Source organism: Carcharhinus amblyrhynchos, chromosome 22 (assembly GCF_965287045.1).
Source record: "Carcharhinus amblyrhynchos chromosome 22, sCarAmb.v2.hapA, whole genome shotgun sequence".
Taxonomy (NCBI): domain Eukaryota; kingdom Metazoa; phylum Chordata; class Chondrichthyes; order Carcharhiniformes; family Carcharhinidae; genus Carcharhinus; species Carcharhinus amblyrhynchos.
In genome coordinates, this window is record NC_137345.1 from 11,545,266 (window position 1) to 11,570,203 (window position 24,938).

The 24,938-nt window shown below is 44.9% G+C and overlaps 1 protein-coding gene across 3 annotated transcripts in view; it reads right to left on the minus strand.

Moving 5' to 3' along the window:
• Positions 1–8,480: 8,480 nt before the first annotated feature.
• Positions 8,481–24,938, minus strand: part of LOC145356894 (solute carrier family 45 member 3) — a 162,464-nt gene continuing 146,006 nt past the window's right edge. For all 3 annotated transcript variants that reach the window (XM_080209875.1, XM_080209874.1, XM_080209876.1), the window contains exons 3-5: positions 21,374–22,192; positions 11,725–11,990; positions 8,481–9,859 (exon numbers count right to left, since the gene is read on the minus strand). In XM_080209875.1, coding sequence (XP_080066001.1) covers positions 9,401–9,859; positions 11,725–11,990; positions 21,374–22,192 — 1,544 coding nt within the window. In that variant the 3' untranslated portion in view covers positions 8,481–9,400. The remainder of the gene's footprint in view (positions 9,860–11,724; positions 11,991–21,373; positions 22,193–24,938) is intronic.

Below are 24,938 nucleotides of genomic sequence, written 5' to 3' on the forward strand. Positions count from 1 at the left end.
ATATCCTCAAATTCTGGGAATAGTGAACCATTATTTGAGCTTGATGGGAGGTTTGGAATAAGAGTTCCGGCTCAAATATGTAAATTTAAATGGAATAACTTTGGTAATAATAAAGTGCTGCCTCAGGGATACTCAGTAAAGAATGAGATCTTCTTTCAAGGTTTATTCTAACACATTGGAGAAACAGCACCACTTTTTCTGCTAGAGTACAGGCAGAGTAGTATTTAATTACCAACATATTAAGTGTAAGTTTATTTATTAGTCACAAGCAGACTTACATTAACACTGCAATGAAGTTAATGTGAAAATCCCCTAGTCTCCACACTCCAGCACCTGTTTGGGTACACTGAGGGAGGATTTAGCACAGCCAATGCACCTAACCAGCATGTCTTTTGGAGTGTGGGAGGAAACCGGAGCACCCAGAGGAAATCCACGCAGACACAGGGAGAACGTGCAAACTCCACACAGACAGTGACCCAAGCTGGGAATTGGACCTCGCTTCACAGAGCCACCTTCTGACCAGGGCTTGCAGTGACAGCTGACAGCAAAACCAAATGTAAATGTTACAACTGTAAAACAAAAGCTGTGAAAACTGCAAGATTTGTGGGTAGGATGGGTGTTCTTTTCACAGATTACTTGTATTTATTTTTAATATTTGATGGGATGTGGGTATTGTTGACTAAGCTAGCATTTATTGCCCATCCCTAATTGCCCTTGAGAAGGTGGTGGCGAGCTGCCTTCTTGAACCGCTGCAGTCCATGTGGTGTAGGTACACCCACAGTGTTGTTAGGGAGGGAGTTTCAGGCTTTTGAGCCAGTGACTGCAAAGAATCTTTCAACAACATGAAGATGTGTAGTACCTTGAGAGTCAGTCATTGTGTTCATTACTTTAGTAAGCTTTCTTTCACACTTAGACCGCAACAGGACTGTGGTGAATGTAAGAAATCACGCTTTGGGTCTCAGCCTAAGTATAAGCAACACACATGTTTTAATTTTAAAAAATTTGCATTTTAGATAGCAGCTTACACAACCTCAGGATATTCTAGTACCCTTTCCTGTGAATGATGTACTGTTCAAGTCAGCCACTTGTGGTGTAAGCGTGTACACACATGCATTGAGGAAGGTGAGATGCATCCTTCAGTTTGTAGAAGTCACAACACTTAATTGACCATTCCGGATACTAATGCAAAGATCTTTCAGCTCAATGGGTCTTTGGCAGTGTTTACACTCCACACAAGCCTCCTCCCACCCCTCTTCATCCCACCCTTTCAACTCATACTACATTCCTCTGGGTATTATTTTTAGGATAGCGTTAACCTACTTAAGTTCATTTATTAGTGGCACAAGTAGACGTACATTAAAATGAAGTGAAAATCCCCAAGTCGCTATACTCTGGCACCTGTTCGGGGACGCTGAGGGAGAATTTAGCACGGCCAATGCACCCTAACCAGCACGTCTTTCAGATTGTGGGAGGAAATCTGAGCACCTGGAAGAGACCCATGCAGACATGGGGCGAACATGCAAACTCAGCACAAACTGTGACCCAGATTGGGAATCAAAACCAGGTCCTGCTGCTGTGAGGCAGCAGTGCTAACCATTGTGCCGCCCCTGAACAGATTCTAACCCGACCTGAAAGTGACAGACAGAGGAACATAGCACAAGCTCATTAAAAATCTGCACCAGAAACTCACTGATGGAAATTATAAGCCCAGAATCATTTGAAACAACTCACCATATTGTGCTGTCGGCAAATCAGAACTTGTGAGGAATATAGCGACAAGTCTGCCCCCCCACCCCCGTAATGTTATCAAGTGGCTGGAAGGCTGTGCCTCATGTTTTATTTTTGTTTTAAGGTTGCACATATGGTTCGGGGATTTCAAATTGTTAAAATAAATTGTGACAATAAGCAACAGTGACACAAGACAATGTGATTTCAGCAGGGTACAAGTATATTTATTGCAATTGGCAAATTACACAAGACATGAGTGATACATTAACACTTGGCTGTTTTATTACAGTGAAGATCATGAAGTCTGACATGTGCTGCATGTCCATTGTTCTGTACCACCGAGTGCAACACACTCTTAAAAAGACAAAGGAACTTACTGTCATACTTCCATGACTGACAAAGCAATGAAGTATTTAAAACACTGGAACATTAGCAGAGGCTGTCAGGGGTGGAGGGATTCGGGTTTGACTGCCCGAGGCCATGGGATTTCTCGTCTTAACTGCAGTGATAATGAGAGTTGCGGCGGGAGCTAGCAAAACAAGGCAGTGGATGGACAGATTAGAGAGAAACAAAGACGGAGAGAGAATGAGATTTGCATTACACAACTCTTCATATTCCTCACTTGGAATAATGATGCGGAGATGTTGGACTGGGGTGGGCACAGTAAGAAGTCTCACGACACCAGGTTAAAGTCCAACAAGTTTATGTGGTAGCACGAGCTTTTGGAGTGCTGCTCCTTCTTCGTCAGGTGGTGAAGGGGCAACAGTCCAAAAGCTCGTGCTACCAAATAAACCTGTTGGACTTCAACCTGGTGTCATGAGACTTCTTACTGTGCCCACTTGGAATAGTACGGGAAAAACACGAGATCAAAATAATGACCGAGGCAGCATCAAGGCGGAATATCCAAAATTACAATCTTATCTCTTCACTCTGGTCAAACAGAGCAAAATAGTGAACCTGGGTTTTCAACACCGTTTAAGGTTCTTTGTTAGAAAGTGAATTGTGTTGAAAAGCTTCAAGAATACATTCACATATCCAGTTTCCTTTAGCCACTTCAAGACTCATTTTAAATCCTATCATAGGAAAATAAAACTACATTTCAACATTTCTATAAAAAAAATTATATAAGCTTAAAATTCAGACAACTGAATATCAAATCTCAGGTCATTAGCACAAAGTAGGACGAGCCTAGCTTTAAAGAAAAAAAATCAAAGTAACAGAGTACTGAGAGTACTCCTAATCTTAACATTTTAGTGTCCCTATATACCTCCATTTGTACCTGAACTCATTGAATAAATATTAAAATATATTAATTGCAGTTGAACTAGCAAGAAACCTTGTGAACATAACCCTCTGATTTATATAAGTACCTAATCTTGTATTCAATTTTAAGCAAGCTATAGATCTATAGTATATATTATTTTATCATTTGCCTTTGTAATACTGTATGAATGCACTAATGGGCCGTCAATGCTGTTAACTGACCCACACTAATCAGAAAACACCACCACCCAATAAAATTGCTGAGACAATGTTAATCCACCCTTGAGTGCTTGGATAATCGCTTCCCTGCCCTCCCTCCCCCATCGACGCCACTCAATATCCACCCCACCCCCAACTCTTTGCTAATCTTCAATCAAGGGCATTTTATCCTCTGTACTTGACCTCTGCTCCCTGCCAACATCCTTTTTCTCTTCCATGATTTTTTTTTACATTTTATTTATTTTTACATGTTATTCCTTTCTTAGACTTGCAAAGTCAATGCGGAGAGTGGACAGGGCATTCCCTTAATCCATCTCCTTGCTCGCTCCAAAAACAAATTCAAATTATATCCAATTCATTGTCCCCACAAGAGAGATAAACAAGATCCAAGCGGACAAGAAAAAGGCATTGCACCCCCATCTTGGGCTTGATCTTAGCCAAAAAGCCGAGAAGCCATAAGAAGGAGCCTTCTTTTCCATGGACATTTCATTTTAGAGAAACTTTCTTGTCCATGAATGCTTCTGTTTAGCACCTTCTGATCCCAATGTCCAACTTTCCCATTGAGCCCGAATGCTCCACTTCCATCACCCTCCACCCCTTCTTCATTAGACCGCGTCCAATTTGAACACTCCATCTCTCTCATACATTGTCCCCTCCCCAACAAGCTTCCTCAAAAGGACTCCACAGCAACTAAAAAGAAACAAGACCATCAGCCTGCTCAAATCAAATGGAAACCCCGACAGTGCAGATGGTTTTTATCAGTGTGCTAACCTGTATTTGGGATCTGTCGTCATAGAACAGCATTACAAGACATTTTCCCTTAAGCTAAGGCTCAAATATGAGGTCTACAACAAAGTCTGAGACAGGATTTGAAAATTTCAATCTCTAAAGAATGGAATGTAGATTTATTGGTCAAGTGCACCTTAAAGGCCACAGATAGTTCGCTGATCTTCGCTTGAGAGGCTCGAAGTGCTTTCCATATTGAATAGGGTGTACTATGGTCAGATGAACAATAGCCACTTGGATGAGGTACCAGACTATTTCATGGAGCACCAGTGTGAGGCACATCTCGGGGGAAAGGGAAATGGGCTGATTACAAGCAAATGAGTTCATGCAGTTGAAATTCCTTTGGATTCTCCAACAGGTAGGGAGACGGATTGGCTCTTCTCCAGTGCAGAACAGGTGGAGATCCTCCAAGTACCTTTCCATTTTAATTCATTCATGAGATGTGAGATTCGCTGGAAAGTTCAGCATTGCCCATCCCTAATTGCCCTTGAGGGGGTAGTAGTTAGGTGCCTTCCTGAATCGTTGCAGGCTGTGTGGTGAAGGGACTCCCAGTGTGGTACTTTATTCTGATTATACTCAGTCACAGATACAACTGAATAGGCCACAAGGTCATTTCATAGAGCAATTACGAATCAACTAGGTGTTGGCCAGACCCACTAAAGATGACAGATTTCCTTCCCTAAAGTGAACCAGGTGCATAATTACATGATCACCATTAGGTTTTTATTCCAGATTTATTCCATTCATTGAATTAGAATATTCGAGCTGCTGTAAGTAGGATTTGAACTCGACATGATTAATACCGGCCTCGGGGTTACTAGTCCAGTAAAATACCTACAACGCTACCTTCCTCATCTGCTGAGCTCATCAACTCGGCCAGTCTGAAAGATACTCATTGCCACAGTGTCAGACACTTCATGCGTTGCTGGCAGGGTAGGGAGCGAGGAATAGAAGGTGAGGGATAGTAACTACAAAAGGCAATATACTCATGTGTCTAACTGGATGGGCCAAGAGTTAGCACAAATGGCTGAGGAATGAGAGAGAAGGGAAAGTGAGACTCCGGGATCATCAAACACCTTTTTGTTCTAACCTTTTTTGGTTGTAGTTTTGCATGGCATCTGTGAAGTTGCTGAATAAATACAGGATTGTGAAGATTGAAGTGGCTTGAATTCCTTTTTGCCATTCCAGAGCTCCACCTCATCTGCGATTGGTCCCATAATTGCGTACAGCATGTTTTGCTCTCTTGACAGATATTCATGAAGTCAAGTACCTTTAATGGCAGCAGGAGTTCTTGGAGTGCTCACAACCTGTTCGTATATACACTAATAATTTAATGCCACGTGTGAACTGGTTTGATAGATGTGCAGTCAGCATCGGGGAGGAGGAGAGAGAGGATGGAACAGAGTTTTAAAAGGTATGAGGAGAGACTTGAGATCATGGAGTTATTTCCAATGGAGCAGAGAGAGAAAGGGGAGATCTATTAAGAGTGCAGACAGACAGAAAGATTATGATGAAGCATCAAAGGCCTTGCCCCAGGGAGTGGTTGAGCCATAGACCATTGCACTTTTTAAAGGAGAAGTCAATTAAATGTCTAATGCGGCTGAAGATACCAGTCTATGGGCAGGACAGTGAGATTAGGTTTGAATTGGTCCAGCAAAGATCCGGCACAGACACAAATGAGCCGAGTGACCTCCTTCTGTCCTGTAAACATCTAAAAGGCCTTTGTTCAGTTGCAATCTGAGGTGAAGACACGGTTCCCAAAAGCAAAGTTGGATCGTCGCCTGGGCCTCAACGGAGAAAAATACAGCAGCTTCCATAATCCTGTGGACTCCTGTTCCTTTATATATGGGATATAAATCGTCACTGTACAAAATATCTCTACAGTATAAATACAGTATTCATAGACTTTTTAAAACAGTTCGCAAGGTCAGCAATTTTAACAAAAATAGATTTTTTTTTAAAGGCAAAATTATTAATTCTACCAAAAATAATATACCTTTTTCCCCAGATGAATTATACATATCTATAATTTAGCAATCAATTTTGAGATCTAAAGACAGCTAGAGGTGAGTGATACAGATACTTAAATACTAACACAGATGTGTACACTATTTGTGGATTAATAACATTCTGAAATACAGACACTTTTGCAATATCAACCTTCTTACTTGCAGCAGGACAACAATTGGCCAAGCCACTGAGTGAACAGTGTCCTTCCCTTGGGGTTGCTTTGCCTAAAGCCAGAGGTTGGAGGCAGGTGACAGCAATGTGGTGTCGCTTCCCAGCATTGATGCCCCTGGAGGTACAAAGCGAGTTCTTTAGCACTCTCGCCTGGAGAAAAAGAAAATGAAATTCATTTTTTCACTTCTCGGAAGTCACTTGGGCATCTGAACCATTCTCCCAGCCACCAGGATAGAAGGTCCACTTACTAGGAGATCACAGAGTCGTGTGAACCAGCGGAGACCACAAGAATGGCCTATCAGCTCAGCGGAGCAGCTTACCCACTGTTTTACTGGCTCGGCAAAGAAGGGAGAGATTGGGGTCTTGGTGACATGGATTCTACAGTGCAGAAGGGGGCCATTTGGCCCATGTGGTGACTGATAAGAAGGCCCATCAAAAGATGTCAAAGCAGTAAGGTGGAACATTACACCATGGGACTGAGAAGTCATGTTTAAGAAGTCCAGCAGCTGCTAATATTGAACTACCAAATTTTGACTAAGGGCATACCATGGTTCCAAAGTTAAACTGCAGTGCACCATGTTATCTAGCCAAAGATATCCCTGGCCCCTCAACCAGAAACCACAGTAGGTGAGAATCCCCTGGAGTACTCAGAGGCTAAGAAGGGAATGAATTTATATTTAAAATGGACAATTTTTTTAAAAAAGGGCCAGATGTACACACATTGGTGATTTAAGAACATCTCCATCAGAAATGTATATTGTGCTGTGAAACCTTTCAGGGCATCAATCAGCGCAGGAGGGTGACACTTGTCCAAAACAAGGTCCCCAGTGAACGATCTAGAATTGACAAAAAAAAAAGAATGGATTGCTGTCGCCAACACTAAACTTCCAAAGCTTTCCAAAAGTGCGTGACCCTCTTTACGGAGCAGTGCACCAATGTTTTTCAAATCTTACGTGTCACAATCCAACTATGTACTGGAGTGTAACAATGCGGCTACCCGTGGCTGTCGCTTTAATAGCTGAAGGAAGGGTCAGACAAGGCACGTGTGACTGGTGGCAAATCCCTGCCGAGGTTTTGGAGTTATTTACAAATGAAGTCAGAAGAATGGGGCGTAGCGTTGTGACTACAAGGTTAATGGTTAAACATTTAGGTGTTTGGCACATCAATAATACCCTTGTACCATGATCAATACTGGCCTTCCATCTGATTTTACTTTTTCAGATGTTTTTCTTTCCAATCAGAGAGTACGGCTGGGGTCCACTAAGAAAACCTTCAATTGTGGAAGGGATAAAGTCACGCAGGGGTTGAGGGATCAAGGGATGCGGAGGGAAGGTGGGATCAGAATATTGAATTTGATGATCAGCCATGATCTAAGTGAATGGCGGAGCAGGTCCGAATGGCCTACTCCTGCTTCTATTTTCTATGTTGTGTTTGCAATCACAGAAGTATATTTTTTTCTCTTCGAATGGGGGATTCCTGCCAGGCTCAGAACCCGAGTCCTTGCCAGCCTCACACTTCAGTTCTGGACACGGGTAAGGCTCACTCGTAGGCGTGTCTCAAGTTCCTCAGCTCTCACATATGCCCGTACGCAGCTGGTATGCACACCAGTGGACATACCTGGCTCAGGTGACCAGCTTGGCTAAGTGAAAGCATCATCAGATTCACCTGGTGTGCCCAGGGGTCATCACATCTCTGGATGGTAGGAGGTCCCTTAGCATGAGGACAATAGCTCTAAAGGCAGACAACAGCTGACTTGGGACACATTCAGGGCGCTCCGTTGACGTGGCAGGCTTCTGCGCCGGAACCTTCCGCCCTCCTCGGCAGCTGGGATTTTCCGCTGCCGCTGACAGCGAATGGAGTTTTGGCTGGAATGCCAAATTTTCCGTTCTCGCTCGGAATGGGACCCGCCCCAGACGGGACTGGAGAATCGCGCCCTTGGTCAGTCACACTAGTGAAATAAAAATTGGGTGCTGACTGACTATCATCCCAGAGTCAGGAAGGAAACCAAGGCCACAAAAGGTGCCACTGCTCATAACCGCACCACACTGCATTTAATCCTTGGCATGAGGGAGGAAGCAAAGGAAAAATGAAATGATAGTTTCTCCGGCCTCTTTGCTTGTCCTAACTCACTCGCCACTGTGACCCGAGTTCTCATGTCTGCACCTCCTTTTCTTGTGTTGCTCAGGCCCAAGTTTAGTGAGGTGCCTGACAGGGGGAGCCTGCCTATTTTCCCTTGGCTTTGTGAGCAGGGGTCGGATGGCACGTCCCAGAGTCGTTGGACAACGAGGCCATCGTTGCGACAATACGTCGCATCATTTCATACCGTTTAAAAATTTTAAACAAAGGAGGTTCACCCAAAAGCTTAAAAGGGCTTAAAGCTACCAGCCCATATAAAGTAGCATTATTATCCCAATCAGCCCACTGCCAGATGTTTTAGCTGAACGTTTAACTACTACATTCGCTCCGACCCGCACCCAGTGCAGGTCTCCGAAGATGCCAGCTGGCACCATTATTGCACTTGGGCAGGCTACTTACTGGCATGGGGGAGGGGGCAGGGGTATAGCTCCGTAGGAGGGTGGGCCAGATAGACCGAGAAGCCTCCCTCGTCTTTGTGACTCAGGCAGCTTGGATCTGGAGCAGGGGCTGGCGATTTAACGATACGTGGGTTTTGTTTTTGGGGAATTCAATAACTTCTCTTTTCAGCTGCTTTGTTGAGACGGTAGTGGAATTATTCCTTCAGAGATTTGAGCTTTGGTTTTTTTTTAAAAAGAAGGAATGATGATAGATTCAGATTTTACGTAGGGGCTGGGTAAGGAACCTTTTTTTTTTAAGACGCGCTGTGAAACAGTCCTTCTGTAAACCATGCGGATTAACATTTATAAGGCTTTAAAACACAAATTTAGGAGTATGCAAAATAGTTTAGAGTGTATCAACGGATCCAGTCAGAAACTGGAATAGTGAGAGGGCTTGATAAGGAGCAGATGTTTGAACATCAGCACTAAATGAAAGTTGTACAGTCTCCAATCACTGGAGTAGATTCGTAATCAGATCTCAAGAGTTAAAGCAAAAAGGAAAATCAATGATCCAATTAGTTCCCCAGGTCTTTGAAAAGGTTCCTTGAACTCTGCTCGTTGTGCTTATAACATTGTGATAGAACTCAATATCACTCACCTCCAACTGTTACACTACCCCAAAGTAGAAAGAGCATCGTCCCTTCATTACATCACACTAAATACTTTTCTAAATCATTTTTATCAAAAACTATTTTGGTTGCAAAATAAATAGCCACCGTCCCAAAAAAGGCCGCGGAGATCATATAAGCAGTTACTGTCTGTGTAAACTGAACAATTGTTCCCATGAGTAGTGAGGGAATGACCTGAGAAAGAAGGAAGGCACTGTCCAGAATAGCTAGGTCAAGGCAAATCCCCCTCCCCATAGCAGACGGTTCACTGTCCGTAGACCCGGCAGCCATGACAACCTCACACTGAGAGCCACGGCCTTGCGAGATGCTGCTTCTCTCCGGCAGCAAGCCTTTGGAAGACAGCAGAGGAGCAGTTGTAATTAAATTTCCATTTTGATTATATGACTTGTGATTCAAGATTCCATTTTGCGAAGACGCCTTTTTTTCCAGCTGGCAATTGCTATCTTCGAGTTCAGTAAACTTGTGCTTGCAAAAATATACCTAAAAAGGAGGGGAGAGGCAAAAAAAAGAGACAAAAGCATGAATAACATCAATCAACAAATGTCCGTGAAGAAATAGATTTATTTCTGCAACGCAGAAATAAAAGTTTTAAAGTTTACATATTAATGTCACAAACAGGCTTACGTTGACACTGCAATGTAGTTACAGTGAAAATGTCCTATCCATCACACCCCGGCGCCTGTTTGGATTCACTGAGGGAGAATTTAGCACGGCCAATGCACCTAAACCAGCACATCTTTTGGACTGTGGGAGGAAACCGGAGCACCCGGAGGAAACCCATGCAGATATGGAATGTACAAACTCCGCACAAACAGTGACTCAAGCCAGGAATCGAACCCAGATCTCTGGCACTGTGAGGCAGCAATGCATGTCCTTCTTTAAGTGTTAACTGTCCTGACAATCATTTCCAGCTTTTTCAGTTCCACGTTAGGATAAAATTCCTGAGGTTAAAATTTAATAACCTAACCAAGTGGCATAAATGGCCTAAAATCTAAAAAGTAAGATTGGATTCTGGTCTGGATAGCATTAAACCTGGGCCTGGGAATTCTGCTGATTCAATTTGATTTATTATTGTCACATGTATTAACATTCAGTAAAAAGTATTGTTTCTTGAGTGCTTTACAGACAAAACATACCGTTCATAGAGAAGGAAACAAGAGAGTGCAGAATGTAGTGTTAGAGTTATAGTAGAGAAAGGTTAGCTTAATATGAGGTAGGTCATTCAGAAGTCTGGTTCTTATTGACTGGAGGAATACATTATTAACTGGAAGATTTATCTTCTAACAGCAAAAGCATTTAGCTGAAGGGTATAAGGTCTGTACAGTGATTTAAATTTCAGGAAAGACACTCTGACAAAGTGTCACCCAGGCCTGAAAAGTTGGCTCTATTTCTCTCCACAGGTGCTGGCATTCCTGCTGAGATTTTCCAGCTTTTTCTGTTTTTGTTTCACAGAATCATATCCCTGCAGTGCAGAAGGAGGCCATTCAGTGCATCGAACCTGCACCGACTCTCTGAACAAGCATCTTACCCAGGTCCACACTGCCCCACTCTACCCTGTCCCTGTAACCCCAGACATTTACCATGGCTAATCCTCCTGACCTTCACATCTTAGGACACTAAGGGGCAATTTAGCATGGTCAATCCACCTAACCTGCACATCTTTGGACTGTGGGAGAAAACCAGAGCACCCGGAGGAAACCCACGCAGACATGGGGAGAACGTGCAAACTCCACACAAACAGTCACCCAAGGCTGGAATCGAACCCGTGCCTCTAGTGTTGTGAGGCAGCAGCGCTAACTGTTGTGCCACCATGCTATGTGCATTCCAGCATCTGCAGTAATTTGCTTTTATATAAATCTAAAGTGCTGGTTTGACAGAACTTGTCTGAGTAGACTTGACTGAGTACACTGGGACTCTACTCATTGGAATTTAGAAGAATGAGGGGGCTCTTGTAGAAATTATGAAGAGAATAGATAAGATAGAAGCAGGGAGGTTGTTTCCACTGGCGGATGAAACCAGAACTAGGGGGCAGGGCCTCAAAATAAGAGGGAGCAGATTTAGGACTGAGTTGAGAAGGAACTTCTTCACACAAAGGGTTGTGAATCTGTGGCATTCCCTGCCCAGTGAAGCAGTTGAGGCTCCCCCACTGAATGCTTCTATGGCAAAGACAGATGGATTTTTGAACAGTAAAGGAATTAAGGGTTATAGTGAGCAGGCGTGTAAATGGAGCTGAGTGCACAAAAAGATTAGCCATGATCTTATTGAATGGCGCAGCAGGCTCGAGGGGCCAAGTGGCCTACCCCTGTTCTTAGTTCTTACGTTGTTACTGAATGTTGCTCACCAACCTGTTTTTCCTTGTGATAAAGGGAGTTCAACGTGTAGGGTAGGATCTGTAGAGTTGAATACGTAAACCCCGTTAGTGCAGACATCGTTGTCACCAGGACCACACTCTTTGAAAGGCACATGATGATGGCAGAAAATGTAAAAAATGCTATGCTGGCGAGGTATACTGCTTTGGTTCCAAATCCCTTCACCAGTTTGTCCATTATTGTTGAGCAAAAGATTGAGAACGCACACTGCAGAAAAAGACCCATACTGCCCATTCGAACACCTGCAAGAGACAAGGAGACAAAAGGACACGGTTTAAGATATACCTGCATCTTTACAAGAATACTGGCCGGAATTTTCCAGCCCACCCTTGGCCATTTGCAGGATCTTACATTCCCGTCGAAGTCAACAGCGATTTGCATGCTCGCCCCTTCCCGAGCTGGGGAGCCATAGCATGGGTTGACTTCAGTGGAACCGAAACACCCTGCAGGTGGATAGGGCTGGAAAATCCTACTTGCCTGCAGCCCAAGGTGATGATACAGTATGGTTTTAGTCTCCTGATTCCAACTGGTTATTTTGATGTCACCCATTGCCAATTAAATTGTGACAGAGTATAATTTCTCAAGATTACTGCCAAGCAAGATAATCCAAAAGGTATTCTGATGTATTCTTCACTGTTTATAACTGCTGATTTCCACATTTCCCAATGGGAAGGTGGATTCTATTCCCTGCGTTCTTGCTCCTGAGGAGTTCAGATTGATTTACAGAGTATTGGGGCACTGCAGTGAAGTCGGGGAATTTGGCGGCCAGCCATATCTCCGCCCATTGTGGCGGAATAGGAAAATCCCACCTGCGGTAAGATTCCAGGCTTTGGTCTTTCCTGTGGCATTGCAGGCAACATTATTTCTTCAGGAGAAACTCCTCAAATGCAGACAATGAAAATATAACAAAACTTACTCCAACTTATAAATCAAAGAAAGAGTTTAATAAAGAAACTTCATTAGTCCAAATTTGGGGCTAAGCCCTGGGCCACTCCAAGCTTCCCACAATTCCAAACTGTTTCTTGTTTGTAGTGGGTCAGCTGACTATTACATTGTCCTGCAATTGGTTCCATGGTTTTCGGGGTCAGCTGAGCCTTACAGCTTGTTACCATCGGTCACATTACATCACATTACAAAGTTGTCACCGGTTACATTCTAACAACATGGGATCACAGTGAACCTTCAGGCCCCTTGTTTTGGAAGCCACTTTGATCCTGTATTTGTCTCATTCTCTCCAATAGTGACAAAGGACAATGACTTTGTACCTCTGCCGCGTGCTTGGCCATCTGCTCCTGACTGATCAGCAAACCTTGCACCAGTCCCACTGATTTGAGTGACACAAAGATTTCACTTCCGCTATTCCACCTGTTCACCAGCTTACATTATCATTCACACTCGAACTTGTAAAATAACCGCAACGTCTCTATCAATGGATGCAAAAACAGACCGGGTGGAAAAATTAGAAATCTCACCAACAGAATTCTATTTTTGGCCATCTAATGCTTTGGGACATCCTTTGAGACATTGCTGAAAATGTTCAGTGGGGAAAGGCCATTACGTAAGTCTCTCCTATAGTACACCAAGGAACTGGGAGCCGTGTAAAAGCCTTCGGGCTGAGCTCAGCAGAAGATATCAGACTTGATTTATAAATGTACATTATAGTATAATCTATAATGGCAAATGCAGTGAGACTCTTACCCAAGTTTTGCGTAATGTCAAATAATAAAACATAGAAAGAAATCCTGAGGTAGTGAAGGCGCATGGGGTGGCACATGGTTAAGCCTGCTGCCTCTCAGTGCCAGGGACCTGGGTTCAATTCCCAGCTTGGGTAACTGTGCAGAGCCTGCACGTTCTACCTGTGTCTGCGTGGGCTTCCAAAAGATGCTCCAGTTTCTTCCCACAGCCTGAAAGACGTGCTGGTTAGCTGCATTGGCCGTGCTAAATTCTCGCCACAGTGTGGCAACTAGGAGATTTTCACAGCGACTGCATTGCAGTGTTAATGCAAGCCTACACTATAATAGATGAAACTTCAAAAACTTTTGTGATGTTAGTATGAGCCCACTTGTGACACTAATAAATAAATTTAAATTTTAGCGTTTTCCTTCATTATAACAATGCCTGCACTTCAAAAGAGTTCCTCTGGCTATGATGCTCTTTGGGACATGGTGCGGTGGAGGAAGGCAGTATAGAAAGGCAAAATCTTTCAGATTGTTTCTCCTGGGGCAGTCAACAAACAAGAGGATTTGGGTAAGAAATCAGCAATGTGCCTAGCGCATACCCCATGGCTCCACAGGAGGGAAGCACACAGCTGGAACTTCACTTACTCCATCTTCAACTCTTTAAAAAAAACTCTCCGATAAAGTATTCGAATATATCTGGGTTAGCGCCTTGCTCAACACAATAAAATGCAAACTGAATGTGCAAACACCCTCCCAATGATTACACAACTCATACAGTATGAAGATAACCAATTACCTCATTTTACCAACACTCAAAGTGGCTAAATAATAACAAATGTTATTGTATTTAGATCTCAGCTGTCTTTAGTGTAAATGCAACTAAGGTCCAGATGCCAGGTTTGGAGTCTTGGGCTCGACCTGATTTTCTGGAATAAATAAACATCTGCTCCTCAGTGTTAAATACGTGCCCCATTGCACAGAACAATAACTCAGGCAGTTAGTATTTCTTCCCGGCACCTACACATCAGCCCACCTATAGGAGAAGGGGAAGAGATAAAGACTCTGATAACCTGCGGCCCATTTGATTCAAAATCTGCTTCTGATTGGACTCAGGCCTGCGGTTTGTGGTGTAATGCTTTTGGAAAAGAACGGCTGTGCGGACAAACCAAGAATCATGAAGATTATTTTGACACAAGCTGGGACGTGTCGCCAACTCTTCTGAATATTTATTTTCGTTTAGAGATTACAAGTAATGAAAAATCTTGGATTTCTCACGCTATTTCTCACGAGGCCGGAATTGAGCCCGGGTCCCTAGCACTGTGAGGCAGCAGAGCTAACCACTTTGCCACCCCTTAATTACTGCCCCCCCCTCACCTGTTGATCAAGCTGCCCCTTTAATATTTCTATAATAATCGCTTCAAACACTCCTTGTGGTAACAAGTCTGGAAAATCCTGGCTCTTGAGTTGAATAACTCATTGCACTGAGCCTGGGATTGCAACATCCCAAACACGCTCCTTTGTTATTATGTCACCAGCATCGTTTCAGCTGCAAGAGGCATCACATGTCAAACTTCACCCTCGTAAAAGGCACAAATCGCTGTTCATCAGTACAGCGAGGAACTTTCTATAAATGGGAATACAATGGCGAGGGTTATTTTCTTAATTCATTCAGAGGATGTGGGCATCACGAGCTGGGCTAGCACTTATTGCCCATCCCTTGTTTCCCGTGAACTGAGTGGCTTGCTAGACCATTTCAGAGGGTGGTTGACAGTCAACCACCTTGCTGTGGTTCTACAGTCACACGTAAGCCAGACCAGGTAAAGGGCGGCAGATTTCCTTCCCTAAGCAACATCAGTGAACCAGATGGGTTTATAGTCAGTATTAAGATTTTAATTCCAGGTTTTTTCAAAATTCAAATTTCACCATCTGCTGGGGTGGGATTTGAACCTAGGTCCCCAGAGCTTTATCCTGGATCTCTGGATCACTAGTCTAGCCACAATACTAGTACGCCACCACCATTCTCTTCCTGCCCCTCCTAAAGACACTGCAAGCACTGCCAGTCACTGAAAATAACTAATAGAAGCTTTACTCCAATGTACACCTTTTAATATTGCTTAGGAGTTAAATGAATGAGTGCAATCCACAGATGATATTTAAAAGATTACAATTAGTTCATTTATTAGTGTTACAAGTAGGCTTACACTAACACTGCAATGTAGTTACTGAGAAAATCCCCTGGTTGCCACACGCTGGCATCTGTTCAGGAAAATTGAGGGAGAATTTAGCATGGCCAATGCACTTAACCAGCATGTCTTTGGGCTGTGGGAGGAAACCAGGGTGCCTGGAGGAAACCCACAGAGACACAGGGAGAACATGCAAACTCCACACAGACACGACCCAAGCTGGGAATTGAACCTGGGTCCCTGGCAGCAGTGCTAACCACTGTGCTAACCAGTCTCTCTCATATATATAGAATTAATATATGTAACATGTATTTCTTATTCTACTCTAATAACAGTGGCATTAAACCTTATAAAAGAAATGAGTTGACCTCTGTGTTACATAATAGTGAGGAATTAACTCTGATGGGTGGTTTCTGGGCTTGTGTTGCCTGCTGGCAACTTCAGCTGGCGCAGGATGAGGGTGTGGGTAGTGGGCACTCTGCGTTCATGACCAGTTTCCAATGCAGGGTAGGCACCTCAAAATCCCATCCCCTCATCAGCCTGTCCTGGTCCCCATATGCTGACACTATAGTTAAGAAAGCCCACTGATGCCTCTATTTTTTCAGAAGACCAAGGAACTTTGGCATGTCAGCTACGACTTTCATCAACTTTTACACATGCGCCTTAGAAAGCATTCTTTCTGGTTGTATCAGAGCTTGATATAGCTCCAGCTCCTTCCAAGACCGCAAGAAACTACAAAAGGTCGTGAATGTAGCCCAATACACCACGCAAACCCGCCTCCCATCCATTGACTCTGTCTACACTTCCCGCTGCCTTGGCAAAGCAGTCAGCATAATTAAGGTCCCCACGCACCCCGGACATTCTCTCTTCCACCTTCTTCTGTCGGGAAGAAGATACAAAACTCTGAGGTCATATATCAACTGACTCAAGAACAGCTTCTTCCCTGCTGCCATCAGACTTTCAGTCGGATCTACCTTGCATTAAGTTGATCTTTCTCTACACCCTAGCAGTGACTATAACACTACATTCTACACTCTCTCCTTTCCTTCTCTATGAATGGTATGCTTTAACATAGAACAACATAGAACATAGAACATATAACATTACAGCGCAGAACAGGCCCTTCGGCCCACGATGTTGCGCCGACCAGTTAAAAAACAATGACCCACTAACCTAAACCAATCCCTTTTCGTCCATAAACCTATCCACGGATCTCTTAAACGCCCCCAAACTAGGCGCATTTACAACTGCAGCAGGCAGGGCATTCCAATCCCTCACCACCCTCTGGGTAAAGAACCTACCCCTGACATCCGTCCTATAACTACCACCCCTTAATTTAAAGCCATGCCCCCTCGTGCTAGATTTCTCCATCAGAGGAAAAAGGCTATTACTATCCACCCTATCTAAACCTCTAATCATCTTATATGTTTCAATAAGATCCCCTCTTAGCCGCCTTCTTTCCAGCGAAAACAACCCCAAATCCCTCAGCCTCTCCTCATAGGACCTCCCCTCCATACCAGGCAACATCCTGGTAAACCTCCTCTGCACCCTCTCCAAAGCCTCCACATCCTTCCTGTAATGTGGGGACCAGAACTGCACACAGTACTCCAAGTGCGGCCGCACCAGAGTTGTGTACAGTTGCAACATGACACTGCGACTCCTAAATTCAATCCCCCTACCAATAAACGCCAAGACACTGTATGCCTTCTTAACAACCTTATCTACTTGACTCCCAACTTTCAGGGATCTATGTACACATACACCTAGATCCCTCTGCTCATCCACACTATTCAAAGTCCTCCCGTTAGCCCTATACTCGACACATCTGTTATTCCTACCAAAGTGAATTACCTCACACTTCTCTGCTTTGTCTGTAGAGTGCACACGATACAATACTTTTCACTGTATACTAATATACGTGACAATAATAAATCAAATCAAAAAGCCATTTGTGTGGAGACAGCAAGTTTCCTGTGGTCCAAGACCTTCTGAGATGTTTAAAGTACGTTTATCAGGTGTGCAGCTGTATAGGGCACTGGTGAGGCCGCAGCTGGAGTACTGTGTGCAGTTTTGGTCGCTGCACTTACGCAAGGATATTTTGGCCTTGGAGGGAGTGCAGAGGAGGTTTACTAGGCTGATGCCGGAGTTGAGGGGGTTGAGCTATGAGGAGAGGCTGAATAAACTAGGCTTGCACTCGTTAGAGTTTAGAAGAATGAGGGGAGATCTCATTGAGACGTATAAGATGATGAATGGGATGGATAGGATAGAGGTGGAGAGACTCTTCCCGCTCAGAAAGGACAGTAGGACTAGGGGGCACAGCCTCAAGATAAAGGGGGGACGGTTTAGAACGGAGTTGAGGAGGAACTTCTTCACTCAAAGGGTGGTGAATCTCTGGAATTCTCTGCCCGTTGAGGTGGTGGAGGCTGCCTCGCTAAATATTTTTAAGACGCAGGTTGATGGGTTTTTGATAAGCGAGGGGATTAAGGGTTATGGGGAGAGGGTGGGAATGTGGAACTGAGCCATGACAGATCAGCCATGATCTTATTGAATGGCGGGGCAGGCTCGAAGGGCTAGATGGCCTACTGCTGCTCCTATTTCTTATGTTCTTACGTTCTTATGATCTTATGATGTTCCACCCCACACACCACCACCACCCCCCCCAACCCTCGTCCCCACCGTGGCGCTTCCACCCACCCAGTATACATTATGTATAGAACCAATGAGCAATTTAATAATGGCAAGTCTCAAAGTGCTGATGAAAAAAAATCACTCATTCAGAAGTCTGCTTTGAAAAAACATGCTTTCATTTACAACCTTGTCAAAGACTGTCATTCAATTTCAGTAACAGAAGCTTTACCCCACTGCACACCCTCTTAATTCTGGCCAAATAAGCATACAGACATTGAAAAACAAATCGAAGAAAGCATAACTCATTAGAACCTCAAAATATCAGTCATTCAAAGTAAACATACCATTTCATGTTTGTGTAAACAGACCCTTGCTGAGCTAGAACAGTAATGAGTCTTGGAGCTCAGCCACACATTCAATATAAGGCCATCTGGAGAAACAGATGTCTATCCACCCATTTCTGTTCAGGCCAGATGGCCTCATTATGAATGTTTTGGCTGAGCTCCAAGACTCCAAAGGATTAGGTCAGCAGGAGTCTGTTTGTGCAGGCTGAAGTGGAGTGTTAGCTTTGATTGGTTGATGCCTTTATGAGATTATAGCAAGTTATTTTTTCTTTGATCTAATTTTTCAATGTCTGCATATTTATTTGGACTAAATTAAATGCTCTGAAATGGGGTGAAGCTTCTGTTATTGAGACAATGAAGTGTGGTGTCTGATTTAAGGTGATAAGTGGAAACAGTTTTTATTACAAACAGATATCTGAATGAATGAGTAGTTATCTTTGGCTCTTTGTTCTGTACATAGTGTGTAGGGAGATCACATGGAGGCTTGGAGTAGAAAGGAGGTTACATGGGAGCAAGGAAGTGGGATGTGGCAACATGGGGAATGGGTGGGGAAGAGGTGGGTATGAGGTGTGAGAGTTGGAGAGCCCAAGCTTTTAATGTGACTAGAACAAAAGTCCTAGAGAACAGAGTTGGGCCTTCTAACCTGCCTGCCTTGGCACTTGCCCACCTCCATCTTTGCATCCAATTGGCTTCTGGGAACAGTGAACCCATCCCCATCTCACCAGTCTTCACGCAAGGACCACTTTTATGGAGAAAGCTCCGCCAAGCTGGGAAGTTTCCCGAACTGAGCTTCCCACCTTGTAAGTCAAAACCTGAGATGTTAGACCAAGGCCTGCTTTAGTTGGCATAAAGATGCCACGGCATTATTAAAAAAAGAGCAGGGAACTCTTCTCGTAACTTGGCTAACATTTTGTTCTTGAGCAATGCTGCCAAAACAGGTTAACTTGTTAAGATAAAAGTAAAATGTGCGGATGCTGGAATCTGAAACAAAAACAGAACATGCTGGAAAATCTCAGGTCTGACAGCATCAGTCGAGAGAGGATAGAACCATTTTGAGTCTAGATAACCATTTATCTGGCCCAATACATGTGGAGACAAAGTAAAATCGGTTAGGTTGATTGGCCATGCTAAGTTGACCATGCTAAATTGAATATAAAAGTAGGGAGGTCTTGCTGCGGCTGTATAGGGCATCGGTGAGGCCACAGCTGGAGTACTGTGTGCAGTTTTGGTCGCCATACTTACGCAAGGATATTTTGGCCTTGGAGGGAGTGCAGAGGAGGTTTACTAGGCTGATACCGGAGTTGAGGGGGTTGAGCTATGAGAGGCTGAATAAACTAGGCTTGTACTCGTTAGAGTTTAGAAGAACGAGGGGAGATCTCATTGAGACGTATAAGATGATGAATGGGATGGATAGGATAGAGGTGGAGAGACTCTTCCCGCTCAGAAAGGACAGTAGGACTAGGGGGCACAGCCTCAAGATAAAGGGGGGGCAGTTTAGAACGGAGTTGAGGAGGAACTTCTTCACTCAAAGGGTGGTGAATCTCTGGAATTCTCTGCCTGTTGAGGTGGTGGAGGCTGCCTCGCTAAATATTTTTAAGACGCGGGTTGATGGGTTTTTGATAAGCGAGGGGATTAAGGGTTATGGGGAGAGGGCGGGAATGTGGAACTGAGCCACGACAGATCAGCCATGATCTTGTTGGGTGGCGGGGCAGGCTCGAAGGGTTGGACGGCCTGTTCCTGCTCCTATCTCTTAACTTCTTATGACCCTAGAGTCAGGGTATTAGTAGGGTAAATATGTAGGGTTATGGGAATAGGGCCTGGGTAGGATTGTGGTCGGTGCAGACATGATGGGCCAAATGGCCTCCATCCGCACGGTGGGGATTGGATGATTATATGATTCATCACTCTGATGAAGAGTCATCTAGACTCGAAACATTGGCTCTATTCTCTTCCCACTGATGCTGAGATTTTCCAGCATTTTCTGTTTTTGTAATTAGTTATGAACCCCCATTGTTGCTTGTTGCTACTAGGCTCCATTTTCCAGCATAGCAACAGTGGCTGCACTGATTGGAAAAAGATGAATTTATGGCAATATACCAAAATTGTAATATTGTAGATATCCGCATTTTCCAATCTAGGGCCAATGCCACTGATGGTCCAAATAGGTATATTCAGTCAGGCTTGCACTTTTCAGATTTTTTTATTGGTAGCTTTTTTCTAATCAAAAAAGCCAAATCAAATTAAGTCCAATCATTGTCCCTACATGAGCAACCAAGTAGGTCCAAGCTGGCAAGGCAAGACATTGCATTCCACCTTGGGCTTGATCAAACCAGATCCAAACTGACAGGATGAGGCATTGCACCCCACCCTCTGGTTTGATCCAACAATTCAACTTAAACAATCATAGAATTCCTACAATGCAGAGGAGGCTCGTCGAGTCTGCACCGACCACAATCCCACCCAGGTCCTATCCCCATAACCTCGTGCATTTACCCTAAGTAGTTCCCCTGACGCTAAGGGGCAATTTAACATGGCAAATCCACCCAACTCACGCATTTTTGGACTGTGGGAGGAAACCGGAGTACCTGGAGGAAACCCATGCAGAAATGGGGAGAATGTGCCCCAAGTGACAGTGACCCAAGATGGGAATCAAACCCAGGTCTCTGCTGCTGTGAGGCAGCACTGCTAAACACTGTGCCACCGTACTGCCCACTGCGTCACCGTGCCCTCCTGTAATAGACTGTTACTGAAAATTTCCTCCTTGCTTTCTTCCACCGCAAAGCCACCGTACCTTCATCGTAGCGTAGCCTGGCTTCACTCCCAGGGTCTGCGTTCGGGACGCCTTGATAGAGCCCCTCCCCCACAAAGTCCGTGTAGAACATCATGAACGTCATGAGGGCCATCCAGCTGTAGAACTCGGCTACCACCAGCTGCCGGATTACCTTGGGAATGCGACAATAGAGGTGGTAGAGCTTGGGAATCAAAGTGCAGCAGTTCTTCAGTACTAGCAAGTAGTGCCTTGTCCGCCAAAGCATGCTCGAGGAGCAACAACAGTACCTTGCCAGAGGCTTAATGACTTCCTTTGGTGAGATGTCGGCAAGGCCATCCATGTTACTACAGTTTTCCTCAGATACAAAGAAGGTAGCGAGAACACACACAATAAATATGGCAGCCAGAAGTATGAAGAGGCAATCTTCCTGCCCACCCAGGTAACTGGACAGAAAGGTCCTTTTCCAGTCAACTGCTGTTAAGAGGTAGCCAATGCAACCCCCCAGGCTGATCATGAAGGAATACATGGAGAAAGCTTGCCTGCAATCTTCAGCATCGTGGAACAGATCAGACAGCAAGGCCTCGAGGGGCGTGAAACACACTTGGCCACAGAAGTCCAACATGCAGATCCCTATAATGAGAAAGATCACGTCGACGGGGTAGTCTTTCAGGTTGAAGAAAGTGGCCATCTTGCTGGCGTGGGGGATGACAAAGAGACTCAGGAGGACTCCAAGGCAGAGCGCCCAAATGAAAGGTCGACGGCGGCCATATCGACTCGTCCAGTGGTCACTCGCTGAACCGATCATTGGGACAAATATAAGTCCAAGGACTGGCCCAATACCTGTGGAGACAAAGTAAAATCGGTAAAGACGTGCGTCCCACGTACAATGTGACCAAAACAATCCATCAAGTTGAAGAAATTACATTTTACTGGCAATCTCGCATTCAGAACAGTAAACCTAACGCATACTCCTCAACTGCAACAATGTTAAATTGAAAGCGGAGGCGTTTCGAGTAGCTAAGAGTAGTGGGAGAGAAGAGGATTGGGAGAGGTTTAAATGTCAACAAAGATTGACAAAGAAGTTGATAAAGGAGGGTAGGAGAAACTATGAAGCTGGGCTAGCGCTTAATATAAAAAAAGGATAGCAAGAGTTTTTATAAATATATAAAAAGGAAGAGGCTGGCTAGGGTGAACGTTGGTCCCTTAGAGGATGAGAGGGGGGACTTAGTGGTAGGGGATGGGGATATGGCTGAAGTCCTGAATAACTTTTTTGTTTCTGTCTTCACGGAGGAGGACGTGAATAATTTGCCGGGTGTTAGAGATGGAAAGGTGGTAGGACTGGAGGGTCTTAATGACATTACTGTTACGAGAGAGGCGGTGCTCGACAGACTGGAGGGGCTGATTGTGGACAGGTCGCCAGGACCGGATGGAATGCATCCGAGGGTTCTGAAAGAAATGGCAGAGGTGATAGTGGATGCCTTGGTGGTTATTTTCCAGATGTCGCTGGATTCCGGGGAAGTGCCGGAAGATTGGAAAGCGGCTAATGTTACGCTGTTGTTTAAGAAGGGTGCCAGGCAAAAGACAGGGAATTATAGGCCGGTTAGTTTAACGTCTGTTGTAGGTAAAATGTTAGAATCCGTCATCAAGGAGGAAATAGCGAGGCATCTTGAGAAGAATTGCTTGATAGAGCAGACGCAGCACGGTTTCGTTAAAGGGAAGTCGTGTCTGACAAATTTACTGGAGTTCTATGAGGATGTGTCTAGGGCGGTGGATAGAGGAGAGCCGGTGGATGTGGCCTTTCTTGATTTTCAGAAGGCGTTTGACAAGGTACCTCACAGGAGGTTATTGCAGAAGGTCAGGGGACATGGAGTTGGGGGTAGGGTGTTAGCGTGGATAGAGGATTGGTTGTCAAATAGGAGACAGAGAGTGGGGGTCAATGGGTGCTATTCGGATTGGCGGATGGTGACTAGTGGAGTGCCCCAGGGGTCGGTGCTGGGGCCTCAGCTATTTACCATTTATATAGATGACCTGGAGGAGGGAACCGAGTGTAGGGTGTCGAAATTTGCTGATGACACCAAGATTGGTGGAACAGCAAATTGTGCGGAGGGTGTGGAGAGTCTACAGAAGGATCTAGATAGGCTGGGCGAATGGGCCAAGAAATGGCAAATGGAATTTAATGTTGGCAAGTGCGAGGTGGTCCACTTTGGTAGGAATAATGGTAGGAAGGATTATTACTTACGTGGGGAAAAACTGCAGCAGGCGGCGGGGCAGAGGGACCTTGGGGTCCTTGTGCATGAGTCGCAAAAACCCAGCTTGCAGGTGCAGCAGGTGGTCAAGAAGGCAAATGGGATGCTGGCCTTCATAGCGAGGGGGATTGAATATAAAAGTAGGGAGGTCTTGCTGCGGCTGTATAGGGCATTGGTGAGGCCGCAGCTGGAGTACTGTGTGCAGTTTTGGGTGCCGCACTTACGCAAGGATATTTTGGCCTTGGAGGGAGTGCAGAGGAGGTTTACTAGGCTGATGCCGGAGTTGAGGGGGGTGAGCTATGAGGAGAGGCTGAATAAACTAGGCTTGTACTCGTTAGAGTTTAGAAGAATGAGGGGAGATCTCATTGAGACGTATAAGATGATGAATGGGATGGATAGGATAGAGATGGAGAGACTCTTCCCGCTCAGAAAGGACAGTAGGACTAGGGGGCACAGCCTCAAGATAAAGGGGGGGCGGTTTAGAACGGAGTTGAGGAGGAACTTCTTCACTCAAAGGGTGGTGAATCTCTGGAATTCTCTGCCCGTTGAAGTGGTGGAGGCTACTTCGCTAAATATTTTTAAGACGTGGGTTGATGGGTTTTTGATAAGAGAGGGGATTAAGGGTTATGGGGAGAGGGCGGGAATGTGGAACTGAGCCACCACAGATCAGCCATGATCTTATTGAATGGCAGGGCAGGCTCGAAGGGCTAGATGGCCTACTCCTGCTCCTATTTCTTATGTTCTTATGAGTTCCAAATATCAGGCAGTAACTGAGAGGTAGGGCCCTGAAATTTGTAGCAATGCCCATCTTCACTTATTTATATTTTAGTTTGAAGGGCAGCTCAGGCAGTTGTCTGTTTCAGACAGAGGCCTACTCATAGTAGGCTAACAGCAGGGATCCGGGTTCGATTCCCAATTCTGGTCACTGTCTGTGTGGAATTTGTACATTCTCCTCGTGTCTGCATGGGTTTCCTCCGGGTGGTCTGGTTTCCTCCCACAGTCCAAAGGTGTGCAGATTAGGTGGATTGGCTGTGCTAAATTGTCCCTAAGCGTCAGGGGGACTAGCTAGGGTAATGCATGGAGTTATGGGGAAATCGGGCCTGGGTGGGATTGTAGTTGGTGCAGCCTTGATGGGCCGAATGGCCTCCTTCTGCACTGTCGGGATTCTATGAAAAGCATCCGATTAGACCTTAAGGGGCGGCACAGTGGCACAGTGTTTAGCACTGCTACCTCACAGCACCAGGGACCCGGGTTTGATTCTCGATTCGGGTCACTGTCAGTGCAGTGTCTGCACGTTCTCCCTGTGTCTGCGTGGGTTTCCTCCGGGTGCTCCGGTTTCC